Source organism: Mirounga angustirostris, unplaced genomic scaffold (genome assembly GCF_029215605.1).
Source record: "Mirounga angustirostris isolate CCGP_5_RB_7025 unplaced genomic scaffold, mMirAng1.0.hap1 SCAF_4, whole genome shotgun sequence".
Taxonomy (NCBI): domain Eukaryota; kingdom Metazoa; phylum Chordata; class Mammalia; order Carnivora; family Phocidae; genus Mirounga; species Mirounga angustirostris.
The window spans coordinates 168,247,235-168,267,834 of record NW_026991712.1 but is presented as its reverse complement, the minus strand read 5'-3'; the positions used below and the strand labels follow the sequence as shown (position 1 = coordinate 168,267,834).

At 54.4% G+C, this 20,600-nt stretch overlaps 1 protein-coding gene across 7 annotated transcripts in view; it reads left to right on the top strand.

Moving 5' to 3' along the window:
* The window catches only part of PTPRU (protein tyrosine phosphatase receptor type U), a 77,686-nt gene extending 65,649 nt beyond the window's left edge, over nt 1-12,037 (top strand). For all 7 annotated transcript variants that reach the window (XM_064589618.1, XM_064589617.1, XM_045898255.3 and 4 more), the window contains 9 exons: nt 721-875; nt 3,122-3,257; nt 3,756-3,905; nt 5,451-5,624; nt 6,502-6,642; nt 8,672-8,797; nt 8,933-9,090; nt 10,282-10,417; nt 10,680-12,037. In XM_064589618.1, coding sequence (XP_064445688.1) covers nt 721-875; nt 3,122-3,257; nt 3,756-3,905; nt 5,451-5,624; nt 6,502-6,642; nt 8,672-8,797; nt 8,933-9,090; nt 10,282-10,417; nt 10,680-10,742 — 1,239 coding nt within the window. In that variant the 3' untranslated portion in view covers nt 10,743-12,037. The remainder of the gene's footprint in view (nt 1-720; nt 876-3,121; nt 3,258-3,755; nt 3,906-5,450; nt 5,625-6,501; nt 6,643-8,671; nt 8,798-8,932; nt 9,091-10,281; nt 10,418-10,679) is intronic.
* Nucleotides 12,038-20,600: the final 8,563 nt, after the last annotated feature.

Sequence of the window (20,600 nt, the reverse complement as noted above, 5' to 3'; positions counted from 1 at the left end):
ACCTTGGTCCCTGCAGGGGTGCCTGAGGAGGGGGGGCAGAGTCCACCTCCCCACCTCCCAGGGCAGGAGCAGGAGCAGCGAGGAGGGGGCTCGGCTGTCCTCCCCAGCAAGGCAGGCGCTCCGTCACTGCAGGGAGCGCTGTGGGGGGACCGCACAGGGACCGCCTTGGCCGGCGACCCCAGGAGGACGTTGAGAGGGTAGAGTTGAAGGCAGCGGCTGGTGGTGCCGGTCCTGCTCGGCTCCGGGCATCGTGCGGAGCCTGTGTTGGTTAAGCCCTGGGAAGCGCCGGGATTAGGTGTTTCCGTTAGTCCCATTGTACAAATAAAGAAAGTGAGGTGGAGGGGGGGCGTCACGCACAAGGCCACGTGGCCGGTGACTGGCCGAGTCCTCCTGTCTGTGATCCTCTGTAAAAATCCTCAAAGGAGACACTTGCCCCCTCTAGGCTAAGACCAGAGAGTCACAGTGACGTGTCAGGTCGCACAGCCCCGTGCAGGCAGAGGCGGGGGGTTGGCGGGCGGCCCCGGCCCCACTCCTGTGTAGTGTCTGTCTCGTCTAACCTCGGACCCGCAGTCCCTCCTCTTTGGGCCCTGGTTTTCTCGCTGCTCTCATGAGTCAGTGATACCCACACCTTGGTTCACGATCGGGGTTAACTGATTGAGATCCAGCAGTGAGCAACCGGCAGGTGACTAAGGGGAGCCAGCAGTGACTCTGTCTCGCCAGAGAGGCTACTCTGCCCGGCACGAGGTCCGCCAGTTCCACTTCACCGCCTGGCCGGAGCACGGCGTCCCCTACCACGCCACAGGGCTGCTGGCCTTCATCCGGCGCGTGAAGGCCTCTACCCCGCCTGATGCTGGGCCCGTTGTCATCCACTGCAGGTGAGGCCTCGATCCCAAGGACGAGACGACTGGGCGTGGGGTTGGTTCTGGGTCCCTGTAGGAGAGGAGGCTTGGGTTCATCCTACTCACAGACAGAGGACAGGAGAGACTGACCCCCAAGGGCCCTTCAAACTGTGGCTCTGCGGTTGGCGCCCTGGTATGCTGCCCGAGACCTGTGGAGGCCCTGGGCCTAGAGGCTGTGGAGGCCCTGGAGGCGGTGGGGGGGAGGGGTTTGCAAGGCACCAGGCAGGTTGGGTTCCATTTGCTTCCGTTCAGCCAGTGCCCATTGCACACCTGCGTGCTGGGCTTGGCCCAGGTGCTGGGAAGGACTTTGCCTTCTCTTCTCTGAATCCTGAGGGCTTTCATCACTGCGGGGCCTTCATGCTCTGTGCAGCTCCTGAGCATCACTCCTTTCTCTTCCAAGTCCTGCCTTCGTTGGCTCCTGTGGCCCCCCCCCCCCCGTTTGCCCTTCCTCTGCTCTGCTTCCTCTCCGGCTCCACAGCTTTCTCTTGCCTCTGAAGGGCCCTGTCCTGTTCCTGCCCCACTCTCCTCCTGGGGAACTTCCCCTCTGACCCTGGGGTCTCACCGACTCCCCTGGGCCCACAGGTCCTCGGCCTCTGTATCTGGTCCTGGCTCCTCTGCTTGGATTCCTCTCAGCTTCCCAAATGCCACGTGGCAGACCCCCTACCTCCCTCGCCCGCCCCCCTCACACCACTTCTCAGGTTTCTTTAGGCTTCTTTAAGATGCTGTCTTTATTTTTTATTTTTTAATAGAGATTTTATTTATTTATTTGAGAGCGAGAGAGAGAGCATGAGCAGCAGAGGCAGAGGGAGAAGCAGGCTCCCCACTGAGCAGGGAGCCCGATGCAGGGCTCGATCCCAGGACCCCAGGATTGTGACCTGAGCCGAAGGCAGATGCACCACCGACTGAGCCACCCAGCGCCCCTAAGATACTGTCTTTAAAATAAGATTTCATTGAGGTATAACATACTTAAAGCAAAGTGCACACAGAATAAGTATATATAGAACTTCATCCATTTTCATAAATTAAACACACCTGTGAAATAACCAGCACTGTTCAGATCAAGAAACAGAACATTAACAGCATCCAGAAGCGCCCTTGAGCCCCCTTCCAGTCTGTACCCACCTCCTCGCTCCCAGAGCAGCCTCCATCCTGACTTCTAAAGCGTGAATTCATTTTGTGTGTTTTTGAACTTTGTATAAATGGAATCACCCAGCGTGTGCTCTTTGGTGTGTGACTTCTTCCCCTCCACCTTATGTTTATAGGATTCATCCATATTATATCCTGTCCCGCTGGATAAGTAAACCACAATGTGTTTATCCATTCTGCTACTGATAGGTATTTGGGTTGTGTCATTTTGAGCTATTATGGTTAGAGCTGCTAAGAACGTTCTAAGGCATGTGTGTGGGCCAGAGTACGCATGTGAAGTTTCTGGGGGTTATGTATGTAGGGGTGGAAGTTCTGCCAGGCAGACATTCAGCTTTGGTGGAGCCTGCCAGTCCTCCAAAGTGGTCGTACTGATTTCAGCCACCAGCAGGGGCGGGTAGGAGACCCGCTACTACGCATTCTTGCCAGTATTCTTGCCACGTAGAATACTACGCATTCTTGCCACCATTTTCAAGCTTGAAATCTTGGAGTCATTTTTGTCCTCTCTCTGCCCCCTGACTCTGCTCACCCTGGGGCTGAGCCTGAGCATCCCAGAGATGGGTCCGACACAGCCCAGCTCTGGATGAGCTCCCAGTCCGGTCAGGGAGACAGCTACATGTGGCAGGAAGAGTGTTTGACAAGAGCCTGCCGGGATTCCTCTGGGAGCTCAGAAGAATGACATCTGCTGGGAGGGTTGGGGAGGCTCCCCTGAGTGTGTGAGCAGGTATGAGTGTGTGGGGCTTTGAAGGCTGTGTGGATTTGGGGCTACCCAGGAGGCAAGAACATTCTTAGTTTAAGCTCTGGGCATCACCTTTGTCCTCTGCCCATCTCAGTTGCTACCCTTGCCCTCCTCTTCTTCCCGAGGCCCATCCCCAGCTGGGTCTTGCATCACATTTCCACAGCTCCTGCTGCAGACTTCTTCCCGGATCCTCCTCGCCACTGGGGTGGGATATCTCTCTGTCCCCGAGCCCCTGTGTGGTGTAGACATGGCCAGGCACCCCAGGCCACCTCTTCCCTTCTTCTTGGCCCCGGGCTCCCTCCCCAGGCTCTGATGGGGCCCTTGGCTGCTCTCTCCCCAGCGCGGGCACTGGCCGCACAGGCTGCTACATTGTTCTGGATGTGATGCTGGACATGGCGGAGTGTGAGGGCGTCGTGGACATTTACAACTGCGTGAAGACCCTCTGCTCCCGGCGCGTCAACATGATCCAGACAGAGGTAGGGGACGCAGCCCTCCCTCCCTGCCCGCTCTGGGACTTGGGTCCCTCATGGAGGAACTCAAAGCTGGCGGAGTGTGTCAGAGGAGTTTCGGAGGATCTTAGAGCTGAGATCCCTGAGCTTGGCCTGCCAACCTCTGAGGGTCTTCCCAAAGTCAGCTCCACTGTGTTCAGTTGGTTGAGGTCAAACAGCCAAGAGGCCAAGGTCATAGGTTTTGCAGGTAAGATCTACTGGTGTTTGTATCCTCGTTAGATGTGTGACCCTGGGCTCTCCCTTCACCTTCAGAGCTTCTTACAGGGTATTAGAGGGATGAAACATGAGGTAAGTGAACATATCTGTGAAGGTTGTTTCAGGTAGGGTTGGTCCAACCTGTACTAATACCTAGTTGGACTCTAGCATCCCTGCCTCAACTTTGGGCTTGCTTCCTGCTGCCATATCCCCCAAATGTCTAGGTTCTAGTCCCCTCCAGGTTCCTCATATTCTCTCCTCCTTTTCCAGGAGCAGTACATCTTCATTCACGATGCAATCCTGGAGGCCTGCCTGTGTGGGGAAACCACCATCCCTGTCAGCGAGTTCAAGGCCACCTACAAGGAGATGATCCGCATTGACCCTCAGAGTAATTCCTCCCAGCTGCGGGAAGAGTTCCAGGTGGGGCAGGAGTGTGTGTGTCTAGGTGTGTGTGTGTGGTTTGTGAGTGTGTGTGTGTGTGTTTGTGTGTGTGTATTGGGAATTCCTCAGTGCTATAGGAGGGACAGTAGGGCTACTGGGGAGGACTTGGAGACAGTGGAGGAGGTGGTCCCTCCAAGTGGCTGAGAGCCTATGCTTTGAATCAAGGGAGCCCAGGTTCAAGTTCTGGCTCAATGAAGAGCTGTGAGTAGCCTTGAGCACTCACATTACCTCCCCAAGCTTTGGTTTTTCTTACCCAGGAAAGAAAGTCAATATTGCCCTCGTAGTGTTTGTATTCATCAGAATTCTTTTGGTCGCAAGTGACAAAAATCCGGCTCAATGACTCTTGAAACTGAAAAGTCCAAGGATGGTGCAGCTTCAGTTATGGCTGGATCCAGGGGCTTAAATGATGATGCCAGGATGTAGTCTCTGTCCATTTTTGGTTCTGCTGTCCTCTGTTTTTGGCTTCTTTCTCAGACCCGTACCCTGGCCCCCAGCAGTGCCAGGCTCATGTCATCCCTACTGTCAGGAGACTGGAAAAATGACTCCCTACAGTCCCAATGGAAGTCCTAGACCAGATTCTCCTGTGCCATCCCTCAGCCAGTCCCTGGGCCAGAGAGTAGGAACACATGGACTGGCCCAGGCCTGGTTCTGCATGTCAAATGACAGAGATGGAGGAAGGCTAGTTCTCCTGAGAAGTCCCAGAGTGGTCCGTGGGCAGGCAGAGGCCCCAGAAGTCCTCTACACTCCAGGTTCCTGCCAGGGTTCAGTGGGCTGGCCCCTTCTAGACGCCTGACGCTGGAGAGCCTGCATAGATGGGATCATAGGAAATGCCACCTCTGCTTCTTGGAGCTCTGTTGGGGATCACGAGAGACTGGGGTTCACTGTTAGCGATCCTCAAGGACAAGAGAAAGAAGCGGAGACCCCATGGATCAGGCTGTAGGAGGCATGAGGTGGAGGAGATAACCCAGAGTCCCAGGCTTGCTGTGTGACAGGTGCCCTGGACTTGTGTTCTCTTCCGACAGGGCTGACCGCCTCCGCCAGGTCCCCGCAGGCCGCTTTGTGGAAGATGTGGGGCTTCAGGGCTTGTCTGCCTGAAAGCACCTGATCCTCACTGTGCCTTTTATGTAGGGAGCCTTGCATCTGCCAGGCTCAGTGCTCGGACCTTGGCAGTATCTCACTCAAGCCACCCAATAACCCCTTGAGGCAGGCTTATTATTATCCCACCTTCCAGTTGAGAACAATAATGCTGAGAGATACAGTAGCTTGTCTAAGGTTACACAGGGAGCGAGGAGGCAGACTCGATCTCCAGAGCTCTGTTCAGAGCCTGTGTGGTCTGGAGACCGGGAGCCAGCCTGGGGTCCCTGTCCTTGCCCCCTTCTCTCTGGACCTCAGTTCTCCATCCATGAAATGGGGTTAACAGCCCAGCTCAGTGTCCTTCATGGGGCTGTGAAGAGGCCCAGCGAACACTGGAGGTCCACACTCACCCCTCCCCCCTGACCCCATTGCTCCCTCCACTCCCTGTAGACGCTGAACTCGGTCACACCGCCTCTGGATGTGGAAGAATGCAGCATCGCCCTGCTGCCCCGGAACCGGGACAGGAACCGCAGCATGGACGTCCTGCCGCCCGACCGTTGCCTGCCCTTCCTCATCTCTGCTGACGGGGACCCTAACAACTACATCAATGCGGCCCTGACGGACGTGAGGGCTCGGGCAGCCCTGGGCTCGGGGACCGCCTCAGCCAGCAGTACCTGGGATGGCTCAGGAGCCAGGGGGGCAGAGCCGAGGGGGGAAGCTGGGGGTACTCTGCAGGTGGACCAGGAGCAGGGTCAGCGCCTGTCACTTGTCTGGGGCCCTGGATTGGGCTCTCAGACCCTCCCTCCATGGAGTTGGAAGGGACTTAGAGATGTATTTATTCACAGATATTTATTGAACCTCTACAATGTGCCGGGCACAGACCATACCCCCCATACCCCCAAATCTCTGGTCTCCTGGACCTTGTATGTGGGTGATGGGTTGGGGCAGTCAGTACACAAAGATACAGTGGCATGTGAGACACTGGTAATTTCTACAGAAAGCTACCAGGCAGGAGAACTATATAATGTGGGCTTTGGAGTGTGTGTATATAGCTACTTTTGATGAGGTGGTAAGGAAGGCCCCTTTGAGGAGGTGACTGTCAAAGAGCAGAAGGAAGTGAGGGGGAGAACTGTGTAAACATTTGGAAATTTGTTCTAGGCAACAGGAATAGCAGGTGCTAAGGCCCTGAGGCAGGGAGCAGCCTTGGCCAGCCTCTGACTACCCTGCCCATGTTCCCGTCACCACACATTTGGGAACGTTTCGTATTTCGTTCCAGGGGCCATGGGCTTGGACACCAGGGGCCTGGGGGTTGGGGGGCTCACCCTAACACTCAGGCCTCAGTGTGCCAGCCAAGCTCTGAAATGGACCCCCGGAGGCAGCCTGGCCCCGAGGGGAGAGCTGTCCAGCTCAGGGTGGGCAGAGCGGGAGGACGGCCTGTGGCGGGGGGCTCCGGCCCTGTCAGGTGGTGAGCAGGCCTGGCTGAGTCCTGGTTTCCCTGCAGAGCTACACGCGGAGCGCGGCCTTCATCGTGACCTTGCACCCGCTGCAGAGCACCACGCCGGACTTCTGGCGGCTCGTCTACGACTACGGGTGCACCTCCATTGTCATGCTCAACCAGCTGCACCAGTCCAATACTGCCTGGGTGAGGCCTCCGCTGCTCGGGGCCTCGTGTGCTCCAGGGCATGTCCCCAAAGCCCAGGATTGGATCCCAGCTGTGACCTTAGATGGGTCCCGCTCCCTCCCAGAGCCTTGCTTTCCTCCTCTGTAGAATGCGGCTGTCAGATTGGAGGGAAATAGCTGCTTTGTATTGAGTATCTGCTGTATGCCCAGGACTCTGCTTTGCACTTACGGGCTTCGGTGAAAAGATTAAGACCCAGAGAGCTGGGAAGTGGCAGAGCTGTGCCCCTCCCCCAGGCTGCCTTCTTCCAGAGCCTGTGGGTGGACTCAGCTGCCCACTGTGGGGGCCTTTGAGATTGGGCAAAACTCCAGCCTCCTATTTTCTGACTGATCTTGGGTAAGTTCATTTGCCTCTTTGAGCCTCAGTTTCTTTCCTGCCCAGCACACAGTAGGTGCTAAGTGCATGGCAGGGATGAAGACGATGAAATTGTGGCTGAGGTGGGTCGAGACGCTGGCTTGGTGAGCTCCGCGTGGGGGCTGCCCCGGTTTTCTTTTGGGGTCCCCAAAGCTGGCACTGCCAGGAAGTACAGATGTTCAGCCTTCCAGCCCCGCGTGGTCATACCCCCTAGGTCTGGGCCTCTCTGCACGTCCGTGTCCTAGGCGGCCGGGAAGAGTTGCTCTAAAATGAGCCTGACAGTCTCTGAAAGGCTGAGAAGACTTGCTAATGGGGCTCTTTACGAGGCAGGCACGTGGTCTACATGACCAAGGACTGCAGTGTAATGGGCTCTTGTCCCTGGCACGGATCTGGGGGGAATCTCACGTGGGAAGAACCTGCCCTTGCTAAGGCGGAGGGGAAGGACCCAGAGGGAGGCTCACACAGATGTCATTCAGCCACCTTTCTCCACCGGCCACTCCCTGCCAGGCCTGCAGTAGGCAGTGGGGAGACGGAGGAAGCAACACACCGCCCCTCTCGGATCTTGTGGTCCAGGGGGACTCAGGGTGCAAACCCCCGACAATGGCAGCACACCGGGAAGGGGCTGTCATGGAGCTGGCACTGGTTTCCCTGCAGAGAAGCCTGGGGAGAGCGTATCAGGGAAGGCTTCTGGAGGAGGCAGTATCTGAGCTGAGCTGTGTAGGGAGGGTAGAGCTGAGCAGGTGAAGAGAGGGGGGATGGGTGATCCATGGAGAGGGAGCAGCATGTGCAAAGGCCCAAACACAAGGAGTGGCTGGGACCCCAGGCAAAAAGAGGGAGGTAGTGCCCTCTTTGTGGGCGTGGTCAGAGAGGGAAGCCGATGGAGCACGGAGTCATCTGGAAGGAGCTTGGGGACTGTTTCACAAATGGAGAAACGGGGCCCAGAGGAGGGAAGAGCCTCGCCTGGACTTCAGGCAGAACTGAGGCTAGAAGCTGGCGCTCTGGACCTACTGGCCTGGAGGACATGTGTGTGTGTGTGTGTGTGTGTGTGTGTGTGTGTGTGTGTGGAGGGGGAGACACTCCCTTCATCCCTCCGCTGTCTCCAGTCCGGCCTGGAGGGGAGGCTGCACGTGGGACCCTGACTCCATGGTAGGGCCCTAGGCAGGAGTGGGGGTTCTGAGCTGTGTTGCAGCTTCAGGGACACCCCACCTGTGTGAGCTGATGCTGGCGAGCAAGGCAGTGAGAGAGAAGGCCGGGAGGGGGCGGTGATGGGGTGGGCGGGGGTGGTCTGAGGCCTATCCCTGGAAGAAGGCGGCCTCATGCAGGGGTGTGTGTGTGTGCGTGTGTGTGAGCGTGTTAGGTGTGGCTGTGGAGCTGCTCAGTCAGGATTGGCCCCGTGCACCCATGAAGGGTTTGTCTCTGCTGACCTGAGCGGGTCCGTGCAGGAGACGTTGGGGCAGATGTGCCCTGCCCTCGGATGGGTGAGTGGCGGAAGCTGGGGGGACTCTGCAGGTGGACTGGGAGTGAGTGGGTCAGGATGTGTGGGAGCCCCAGGGCCAGGGTGGAGGTTCGGGGTGGGCAGGAGCGGCAGCTGCCCCCGCCTGGCTCGGCTCAGCGCTCCCCTCCGTGTCTGTGTCCCTAGCCCTGCCTGCAGTACTGGCCAGAGCCGGGGCGGCAGCAATACGGCCTCATGGAGGTGGAGTTTGTGTCGGGCTCCGTGGATGACGACTTGGTGGCCCGTGTCTTCCGGGTGCAGAACATCTCTCGGGTGAGTGACCTGGGCGCCCTGTGGTGAGAACCTGGGTGGTGGCTGGGGGGCAACCTCACGAGAGCCTCTTGAGGTCACCCCAGGGCTCATGTCCATCCCCCCCCGCCGCCCTTGGCTGGCCACTTGTGCCCTCAGCTGCAGGAGGGGCACCTGCTGGTGCGGCATTTCCAGTTCCTGCGCTGGTCTGCGTACCGGGACACGCCTGACTCCAAGAAGGCCTTCCTGCACCTGCTGGCCGAGGTGGACAAGTGGCAGGCCGAGAGTGGGGACGGGCGCACTGTCGTGCACTGCCTGTGAGTGTGGGCCCTGCTGGCGTGGGGGAGGGGCCGGGAGACACGGGGCTGAGCGGGGAGGCCTCAAGGCTGCCACTAAACCCCCCGGGGCTTCCGGATGGCCCCATCTTCCCTGGAGGAACCCAGTCTGTTTCCAGGGCGTGGACTCAACCCTGGGCAACTGCCCGGCACCCTCTGTGTGATGTCTGACTTTGCCTATTTAATTAGAGTCCTGTCAGAATTGTTCGCTCCGTGAGATAGTAGCACACTTTAAGCCAAAAGAATTCCAGTCTTTGTTCATGCATGCACGCGTGCAACTTTTGCCATTCGTCCCTTCACATGCCCTGTTCATAAATTCATGTATTCACTCCTGTCTGGGTGCAGTTGCTCCTTTGACCCCCCACTTCCTCATGCTCTCAGTGCTTACCGACCCTTCCAGTGCCAGGCTAGGCATTCCGGGGACAGGGATAGGGAGCTGAGTCAGGCAGCGCCTGGCCCTCGGTGGCCTTTGGTTCTAGTGGGAGAGACCCCTCAAATGGGGGCTGAGGGCCTAGTCCATCCCCCATCTCCCCAGGGGAACCCCACATCCCCATGTTGCAGGGAACAGAGGAGGGAAAGGACGGGATAGGAAGCCTCTCTGTGTGTTTGGCTGCTGGTTTGCCTTGAAGTGTGGGTGTGTACGTGTGTGTTTTCACCATGTGTCTGTGTTGCTGGGGGTGACTGGTGCTCACAATGTTCATTTTCCATCCTGCTCTCTGGGGTTTGCTTGCTGCTCTGCCCCCCTCCTCCGTCTCCATCTTTGTCTCCGTGGCTTTCTCTTGGAGTGTGTCTGGCCTCCTTTCCCTCAGAACCTGCTGTCTTTCTCCTGGAGGCTACCTCCCTAGTTGCCTACAGCTTTTGGATGCCAGTCTTAGCGTCTGAGCTCCCAGACCCCTCCCTCCTGGGTTCCCTAAGCCCCGCCCTTCTGAGCTCCCAGACCCCTCCCTCCTGGGTTCCCTAAGCCCCGCCCCTTGCCGTTCGGGCGTTCCCTGGCCCCTCCCTTCTGGGGTACCCTGGCTCCGCCCCTCTTCTCTGGGCTCGCAGGCCCTGACCCTCCTCCCTTTTGGTTCCTTGGTCCTGCCAGTCACTTTGGTGTTCTGGCCCCGGGCCTCCCCCTCTTGAGCCCCTCCCCCTCTTGAACCCCACCCCAAACCTTCTGTGTGTCTCATTTAGAAACGGGGGCGGCCGCAGTGGCACCTTCTGCGCCTGTGCCACAGTCCTGGAGATGATCCGCTGCCACAACCTGGTGGATGTTTTCTTTGCTGCCAAAACGCTTAGGAACTACAAGCCCAATATGGTGGAAACCCTGGTGAGAGGCCCTGTCCTTCTGCCCAGCCACTTCCAACTTGCCAGTCCATGCCCGGCCAGGTCCCTCCACACCACTGTCCTCTACCTGGTTCCTCCCATTGGGCTTTGGGTTCTGATCCGGTGGTGCCAAGACAGTTAAACCCATTTGCCCCTTCCCCCCAAAGATGGGCCAGGGCTCATGCTTGCCCTCTGGCCCCTCATTCTCCCCTTCCCCAGTACCAGAGAGGGACCAGGCTCATGATGCCTTCTCTCCCTCTCCCCAGGATCAGTACCACTTTTGCTATGATGTGGCGCTGGAGTACCTGGAGGGTCTGGAGTCAAGATAGCGGGGCCCCTGGCCTGGGGCACGCATTGTGCACTCAGGGCCAGGCCCAGCACGGATGAGGAAGACCTGGGCCCCGACTCTGCTCCACTACAACTCCCACGGGCAAAGCACTAGAGTGGGCCCCTGGGCCATCTTGGTGCCCCTTTTCGCTGTGGGCAGGGCCTCTCAACGTGTCCGATGATGGGCAAGCTGTGGGCCACAGAGGAGCTTAGCGGCTGCAGCCCAGCCCCCCTCCACAGGGTCCTGCAAGTCTGCACTGTGAGTCTGGCACTGCCTGGTGGAGTGACAGGGGCTCAGGGCTACCAGCTTGGGAGGACCCAGGCTCAAGCTCCTTGACTCCAGGCTCAAGCCCCAGACTCTGTCCCAGCCCTTGGCAGAGATGAGTGAGCCCCTGCAGAGCCTGCGGCTGGCCAAGGTTTTCACCCAGCGTGGCTTCCTCTTGACACAGATAGAGGGTGCATTGGGGCTTGGCATCTGGAATCCCACCTGGCCTGGCCCCTGAGGGTCCTGGGGAGACTGGGCACATCAGACTGGTCCTCCCCAGAGGGGACTATGGTCCCCTCCTCCACCCTGCTGCCCGCCCCCCCCCCCCAGCCCCGGGGATATTTTGCTTATGGTCCCTCCCACTATTACTTCTTTGATGTGTGCTCTGAGCTTCCTTGAACCCAGATCTGCCCTTCCCTTGCCCTGTTCTCCATGGGGGCCCCTTCCCTGCCTGACCCAATGTCTGCAGAATGAAGGTACCTCAGCCCTTCTTCCTGTACCTTTCAGGCCTCACTGGTGGGTCCTGCTCAGCCTAGGCCAGTGACAATCTGCAAGGTTGAACAACAGCCCTTGGGGTTGAGGTCTCTGTGACTTCTGGTCAGGCTGCCCCCTGGGGACGGGGCCCTACTAGATCGGGGTGCTTGCAACTTCTACAGTTCAGAGGAAGAACATGTATTTTGGGATGGAGGAACAATTCTTTTTTGTTAATTTTATGATTTTTTGATGGGTGGGTGGGAAAATCTCTTTAAAATGGGGCAGGCCACACCCCCATTCCGTGCCTCAATTTCCCCATCTGTAAACTGTAGATATGACTACTGACCTACCTCGCAGGGGGCTGTGGGGAGGCATAAGCTGATGTTTGTAAAGCGCTTTGTAAATAAATGTGCTCTCTGAATGCCACAGAGCAGCCTTGTGTGTGTGTGACCAGCCTGAGTGGGGCCTGCTCGCCTGCCCCCAGGTTCCTAGTGCAGTGGGAGGGCTCTGGGCTGGGAGGCAGAGGCCTGGGTCCAGTTAGGCCTTGGTTTTTCCATTCATATAATGGTCAGGTATGGATCAGAGCATCGCTCAGGGGCCTTCTTGCAGGGGCAGGTTCTAGAGAACTCTGTCTATTGCTGCCTCCACCCAGGCCTCTGGAAGCAGCTTCTCAGGTAGTGGGCTTCATCCTGAGACCCCTAAAGGTCCACAGAGCTGCCTCTCACCCCGCAGGGGCCTGGATCTGGGTTGAGCTCTTTTGGGGACAGCATGGGAGGCTCAGGCTTTGGGATCAGGTGGATGGGCCTCACCAGCTGTGAGACCCTGGGTAAGTCAGCTCCCTCTCTGTAAAATGGAGTAAGACCCTGGTAGGATCAGAAGAGGTCATGATTAAGTGCCTTGCATGGTACCAGGCATGCTGAAAGGGCTCTGTTTACAAACACACAACAGAGACAGACACACCCTGCCTATGATGGTCATCCCAGCCATTCCCAGCCTCGGGCTTCTGCTAGGGGTGGAGTGGAGGAGGAGTGGGCTAGCTGGTAGGGATCCTAGTCACTCCTGGCTCTGTCATAAACTTGTGTCATCTTGGGCAAGACAAATCGTGTTTCTGGGCCTCCGTTTCTTCATATGGAAACTGGCTCCTTGATGTACTGATTCTGTTCTCACACTGGCTGACTCCTGTGCCTCAGTTTCTCCATTGGCAAGAGAATACAACCCATTCCAATGACTTCAGGATCTAACATCTTTTAATCTGAATTAAGAATTTATTATGATCCCACTTATCTAGGGTATATGAGCGCCCCCCCCGCCCCCACTCAGTCTGAATTGACTACTAAGCCTTACCTGATGGTCACAAGTGTATGTCAGATCCTGGCCAAGCAATAGAATGTGACTTGCTTTGACCAGTAGAAGATGGCAGAAGTGATGTCAAGTGAGTTCTGGATCTTAAGCCTCAAGGGGCAATGCAGCTTTTGCTTTTGTCCTCTTGGAACTCTGCCATGTAAGGAAGCCTATCTAGCCTGCTGGAAGATTTGAGGGCCCATGGAAGAACCAGAAGAACACAACCCATGAAAGGCCAATACCAACTACCAGACCTGCGAATGGGGCCATCTTGGGCCTTCCAGCCTGGCAGGCCTCTCAGGTGAGTATAGCTGCATGATTGAGCTTGGCAGAAGCTGCCCAACCAACCCCAGAACTGAAAGAGATAATAAATTGTTCTTTTTTTTAAGCCAAAGTTTTAGGATTGTTTGTTATGCAGCAAAAGCTAGCTGATACATATATGTTCTGGGCGGTGTGGTTGCAGCTTTACTCTTTGCCCCATTGAGTACTGAGATCCTAAAGGGTGGGAAGTGTTTCTGCATTCATCCTATTGTATGCATTGCCCAGCCAAGGGCTGGTCTTTGTAGCCGGTGCTCTAGAAATGTTGGTATGAGAGAGGGAAGGATGGAGAGAGTGTGGGTCTGTTTGATCATTGGCCTTACATGGCTTTTCAGAGGAACTGGGAAGGCAGGCTGTGTATTAGGAGGAAGGCCAGCTCCAGAATGAACCAAGGTCCCACCCCCAGCTCAGCATAGCCCCCAGCTGGTGACCTTGCACCTGTTCAGAACCACCCCTGGCTCAATTTCCTAATCTAGAAAATCAACATAACGATACCTACTTGCAGGAAGTCTAGAGATAAAATGTTTAAAAGAACTAGAATAGTCCGTGGTGACCTGACTGGCCCTCAGTACATGCCATCACATGATACTGAAGTCCCCAGCTAATAAACACGGCCTGCATGACCTTTCATTCAACACCCTTACCTCCTTCTTAATCCATACAACAGCTCTTCGAAGTAGGGATACTGCCCCTTCATTCCGAGGACGAGGAAATGGAGGCCCAGGAAGGCGCTGCACTCACTCAGAGTCACAGCCATTGTATGGCTGAGCTGGGGCTCCAGCTTGACCCCACGTTAGGCTGACCCCAAAGCCTGGGCCTCTCACTGCTCTGCTCCGCTCCATGGCCGGTCTGGGTGGTGGTGAAGGCTGGAGGATCCCTTGGTGCAACACCAAATGGCTGACCCGTGGCCGGGGCGCTGATTTTCAAATGCTCTGAAACGTGTCAGCGGGGGTGGCCTCTCGCACAAGGCGGCCGGTGGCATGAGAAGACAGATGGCCCAGCCTGGCTCTGCCCGGGGCCGCGGGCCTTGCATGTGTGGGGTAGAAGCCCCCACCCCCCAGATGCCTGCAAAAAGGGTTTCTAGAAGTGCAGACGGGCCGGCTGTCTCCTCGGGCCGGAAGCTGAATTTGCTTCTTGTGTCATCATAAATCGGGCCATCGGAGCTGAGGCCGTTAGTGCTCCTCATGACCTCTGCGGCCGCCCCTGATCGGGAGGGGCTGCATGGCCTGGGCACCGGGGAGACCGAGGCCGCCTGCACGGCCCTCACTGACTGCGACCCGTCTCGGGGCCCCCGCCCACCTGCCCTGGCTGGCCTCGGATGGCCCGGAGCCCAGCAGACACGCCAGGGCCGAGGGCCGGGCCGGAGTCCTGGCGTCCGTGCCGGGGCAGAAGCTGCTTTGCCATGCGGCGCAGAGAGCAGCGACTCTGGCGTCCGCGGCCTGGGCCCGAGAGCCTCCTTCTCGCGGGGGCACGGAGGCCGTCCTCACCTTCCGCGGGCCTCCGTGCCTCATCTGAGCCGTGGGAGGAGAAAAAGCCACGGGCCGTGGTGCTCCCAGGGCCGGGGAGGCCGGGAGGTGTGGACGGGGGGCAGGGAGCCACGGTTCCCACAGGTGTGGGCTGGGCTACATCCCGGGGGTGTGGACGGTGAGGTCGCAAAGCGCGGCTCATGTGGCGCTCACCAGGCCCGGGGCACGTTGCCAAGAGCTCCGTGTGGATTGTCACGGCTCAGCTTCCAACGAAGCCGGTGAGGTAGGTACTGTCATCCCCACTTTACAGATGGAGAGATCGAGGCTCAGAGAGCCTGTGACTTGCCCAAAGTCACAGAGCCACCAGGTGTCACACAAACTGCAGCAGCCACAGCGACCGTTTGGGAAGAGTAAGCCAGATCACTCAGCCTCCAGTGACCTCCTGCTCTGTGAGTAACGGCTGAGCGCCTGGCCGTGACCTCCGAGGCCCCGCCCGACGTGGCCTCGGCCCTGCCTCCGCCCGCGTCCCTCCTGCCCGCTCTTTGCTCGCTCTGGCCTCATTTCTTCTCATCCACCCGAGCTCTTTGTCTGGATGCCCTTCGCCACTCTCTGCTCGGCTGGTTCTTCTGGGTGTCCAGGTCCAGCTCAGACGGCGCGTCCTCGAGAGGCCCTCCCTGAATGCACTGAGATGGCCTCCCGCCCCACTGTCCCTGTCACTCTCAGGGCCCTGCCCCGTGTAGGCCCCTGGTGGCCTTCTTGTGTGGATGACTAGCTGGCTCTTCATGGGTTGGTCATTCACTGCCTCCCCCTCCAGGCTGTGAGAGGGCAGGGGCCATGTGCATCGGGTCCCCCTGGGTCCCCTGCGCTGAGACAGTGCCTCACATGCTGGGCACTCTGACGATTTGCAGAGTGAATGACAGGGGCAGAGCCAGGACTCAAACTGTCTTCCTCCAAAGCCCATACTCTTAAGCATATTATTTTTAGTCTTCCAGATGGTCAAATGGTTCAGTGCCATGGAGTGAGGTTCCAATGCTGGCTCAGCCTTCAGTATGCCGTGTGGCCTTGAGCAAACATCTGCCCTCTCTGGAGCTCAGTCTTCTGATCTGTCCGGTGAGGAGGAGGAATACGTGCTCTCTAAGAGCCCGTTCTAAGTAGGGCACCATTAGTCCCACCTCAGTGACATTGGAGCTGACATGGCTCAGAGGTGCCAGGCCACTGGCCTATGCATCCACTCTCTGAGTCTGGTGAAACCTTGGGTGTGTTTTGGGCTTTAGTCTGATGAGTCTGGGCATCTATGCTGGGAGGTCCCTGCATTATACTTAGTGTAGACATTGTCCCTAATCTTCCCAACAATCCCAAGAGGTAGATATTAGCAAGACCATTTGATATGAGGAAACAGGCTCAGAGAGGTGAGGCACATTGTTTAAGGTCACACAGCTAGAAAAGAACCAAGACAAGATTAGAATCTGTGTCACTTGACTCCAAAGCCTCTGCTCCTTAATCATCACAGAAATCCTGGCAAATCTGAACCTGAGCCACATCAGCTACTTGCATTTTATCTTGTCTGTGAATCAGTCTGCCTTCCTCACACTAAGCCTGGCTCAACCACTGACAGGTGCAGACTGGCTTGTGGAAGCCGTCAAACAGCCTCCCAGGCTTAGTGGCAGACACCTAGTAGGTCTGCAGAAAATGCTGTTGAATGAATGTTTAAGCGTCGTTGAATCTGCAGATGGTGGGACTGGCCTGAGTCAGCGGGAGCCACTGAGTTGAGAAAGCCTCTTGGAGAAAAATGAAATGCATTTCAGCTCACTTCCTACTTATTCCCAGAGGTGGGAAGAGGGAACCTGTCCAGGAATTTTATTTTCTGTTCATTTGAAAGCTGAACAATGGGGCTTTCTCGAGCTGTGTATATTTATATGACTGCATTCTCTTTCTGAAGACAGCTGAGGACAGATTTCTCTCTCCAGGGCTCCAGTCCCTGCCTGCTCCCCTCCCCCCATGACAGGCAGAGAAGCCCCTGCTCCTCTAGCTGCTTTCCCTAACAAACGCTTTGCTCCCTTGCCTTGCCTCCATGGTGATTACTGATTTATTGTCTCTGAGCTCCAAATACGCCCTTCTTTGCCCTGCTTTGTGATGCTGGAGCTGGACCCTGTGAACAGTTGTCTTTTGTCAGCTGGAGCAATGCTAGACTTTGTCAGTAGAGGGTGCTAGAGGGACACTGTAAGATGATTACTTGCCTTCCAAGTTCTGGTCCTCCTTCCTTTTTTTTAAAAAACAGAAACCAAAAAAAAAAACTCAGCATAGGAGCCAAGACCTTAGTGGCCCTTGTGGCCCAGCTCTAGATGTACCCTCAGGCCCCACTCTCCATTTCTACAGACCAGTGCTAGCCCACACTCTCTGGCAAGTTTCTTAGCTACTTAGAGGCTGAATGTTCTTGTGGTCACCACTCCCTCACTAAAAAGGTCTGAATGTCAGTCTTGGGGGAGACCTTCTCCTCAGTCTTCAGTTCATTTGTTATTCACTCTCCCTCAGCCTAGACATAGCTGCTTCTCTCCTCCCCCTGCCAGAACATTCTTTCTTCTGGATGCTTCTTTCTTGAGGCTTTGGGGGCCCCTTAGATTTTACTTAACTACCTATTGCTAGTTAATAATTATTTATATTAAAATTTCCATGTGGAAGTTTTCAAAATATGGGTTATGAATTCTGTCTCCTGACTGGGTCATAATTGATATAGAATTTGAAGTAGGGGTAGTCCCAGGAAGCAGACTCTCAAATGTAGGATTTTGATTGGTTTTGTTGTGCCCTTGGGCTTGAGCATGGTGCTGAGCTCCTTGTCAATTGGACCTGGGATGCTAGTAATCCACGGCGTAGTGGCATCATAATTATATTATCACCTGTGATGGATTTTGATGCAATGCCAACTGAAGCAAGTGTCTTGGGAGCCCAGGTGACTACTGCACCTGACCATCACATCATTAATTATGACTGCAAGGACTGTGGCGTGGGATGGATTCTTGAATGTACTGGAGCACTTACTAGAAAGAAAATGATAAGTTCGGGTCATTTAATTCTTAGCTCAACTCATGGTTTGAGAACCACAGAACTTCCATGGCATCCTTGAAAGAATCTCTTATTTCATGTAGCCACAGGTCTGGTATTGCTGAAAATCAAACATAAATTTTAAATGTGTGGGTCACAGAATTTAAACATCAGTTAAGTTTACAGCATCACCAATCTGTTCACACAAGAGTTTGGGCACAAATTAGGAAAGAATGGGATCCTGAAACTTGAGATAGAGACATCTGGTTGGACTCAGATGAAATGGAGAATCACTCTGAGCCTCCTTTTATCAGTGGAAAGAATTTTCCCTCTTGTATCTGAGGAGAGTAGTTTTCTTTTGTTTGAAAACCCTGTGATAACTTTCCGTGGGGCAGATGCCTTGAAGGGGATGAACATTCTCCTCAAGACATGCCACAAGCACCCTTTGTTGCTGTTAGATCCATAACAAAGGTCAAATCTCAACATGTTCCAAGAGGTCAGGTATGCACTATGATCCAGGAGGAGATAGTTTATGCAATAGAAGAATGGCAAGATTTTTACTAATGGCAAGATTTGACATAATACTGGGAATATATATGGAAGTTGATTCTAAGGGTGGAACATAATACTAAATCATTTTGAATTCATGGATGTGGATTTGGGATTTAATGTGTTAGCTTGTGCACCTGAAGGTGGATCCAACAGTTTACTTGGTTGGTTGACTGAAACTTGGATCTGAAGGTGGCTTTTGTTTAATGAACAGAGATATCTGCCAGAGCTTCTATGGAATAATGTAGAAGAGGGAACCCAAAGGCTTAAGCTTAGTGTATGTTGGAGTGGATTTATCATGTGTGACCTGCACAGCCACCCCCAAACTATATTCCATGAAAATTCCCAGAAGACACTTTCCTAACTAAGGTATTGAGAAATATATTAGTGAGATGAGAACATACATCCTTAACATATTCTGTAAATGTCCAGCTTTGTAGCCCAGGTATTGTCAGGAGCATGTTGTTATTAAGATGGGCACCCTGATTTTACGGGGATGATAGGATCCTGGAGTGGTAGAGGCTAGGTGTCAGTACTCAATAGCCAAAGACAAGAAGAATGCATTTATCATGAAGGGCAGCAGGGATGTACTAGCAATCAGAATGCCTTGGCCCATAGGGATCTTTAGTGGTAACTAATTGATCAGTGTGTTTCTAGGAAGGAAATAGATGGATAGCCTACTAGAGTATTGCTTGATCTATATAGCAGAAAAAACAACAAACCCACCCACCCACCCACCCACCCACCCACCAACCAACCAACCAACCAAACTCTGGGACTGATGGTCAAGACCTGAGTTGAATCATCATGTTGGAGAGTTGTGGCCTCTCTTCAGTCTCCAGATCTAAGCCAATTCTCAGATCAGAGCCTCTTAATTGAAGAGGAGGCCAGGCCTCCTGAAGATGTTTCCTGCAGCAGTGCTATAAGTATGTACCACAAATTCTTCTTCCAAGCCTTCACTGGAAGGACGCATGGCTATTTACTAGAGTGACCACACTTGGGAAAAGAAGGTACCCAGGCCTTTGGAGATTACTAGACACTGCTCTGAATTTATGATACTTCTTGGGGGTGCAAAATAACACTGTGGCCTACCAGTCAAAGTGATGACTTAGGTATTCAGGTGATAGATATTTAGACCAAGTGTATCCAGTGGGTCATTCCCCCCTAGTTTCTGAACACATAATTGAAATAGACATACTTGGCAACCCGAAAAATTCCCACTTGGCATCTCTGGCTCATGAAGTGAAGACAATTATGGAAGCAAGCACTAAATGGAGGTTCCTGAAACTTCCTCTGTCTACCATGATAGAAAACCAGAAGCACTTTCCTATCTGTGGGGACATTTCAGATATTGACGAAGGCTGCAATATCCAGAAGTGATGATTCCTATCCCATTCTCATTTAGCTTGCCTCTTTGGCCTGTGCAGAGGTTGGATGGGCTTTGGGGAATGGCTAGATTACCATATGTCTCACGTGGTGGTGACTCCAGTTGCAGTTGCTGTCCCATATATGGTGTCCTTCGTGAAGCAACTTAGTATAGCACTTGGTATGTAGCCATTGACCTAGCTACTGACATTTCCTCCACACCAATTGAGAAGGATCACCAAAAACAGTTTGCTTTTACCTGGAAGGACTAACAGTATACCAATAGAGTCTTGATTCAGAGCTAAATCCATTCTCTTGCTTTCTGCCATTATATAGTCCACAGATAATGTGATCATCTTGACATTCACACTGGTGTACTCCACTAATGACAAGCTGATTGCATCTGATGAATAGGAAGTTGCAACTACAACACATGTGAACAAGGAAGTGGGAAATACATCCCAGAAAATCTCAGAGATCTCAGTGAAGTCTCTGAAGGTTGAGATATCCCCTCCAAGGTGAAAGTCAAGTTGTTGTACCTTATATTACCTACCTTGAAAAAAGAAGGACAACACTTGGTAGGCTTTTTGGATTTTGGAAGAAACTTCACATTTGTGTGTGCTACTTTGACCCATTGGCAAAATCCCCATAAGACTGTCAATTTTGAGTGTGGACCATAGCACAAGAAGGCTCTGCAGCAAATAAAGGCTTCAATATAACTCCTTCTATCACTTGGTCCTTATAATCCAGTAGATCCAATGATTCTCAAAGGTATCATAGCAAATAGGAATGTTGTATAGAGTCTCAGACAAGATCCCAAAGGGGTACCACAGTGGAGACTCTAGAATTTTAGAGTAAATATATTCCTTCTTATGCAGATAATGTTTCCTCCCCTGCCCCCCCCCCCCCCCCCCCCCCCCGAGAAATAGCTTCTAGCTTGCTACTGGACTATGGTAGAGACCGAGTACCTAACTACAGGACATCAGGTACCATGCAGCCTGAGATTTAGTGGGCTCATTGCTATGGAATTAACTGTTTTTTTT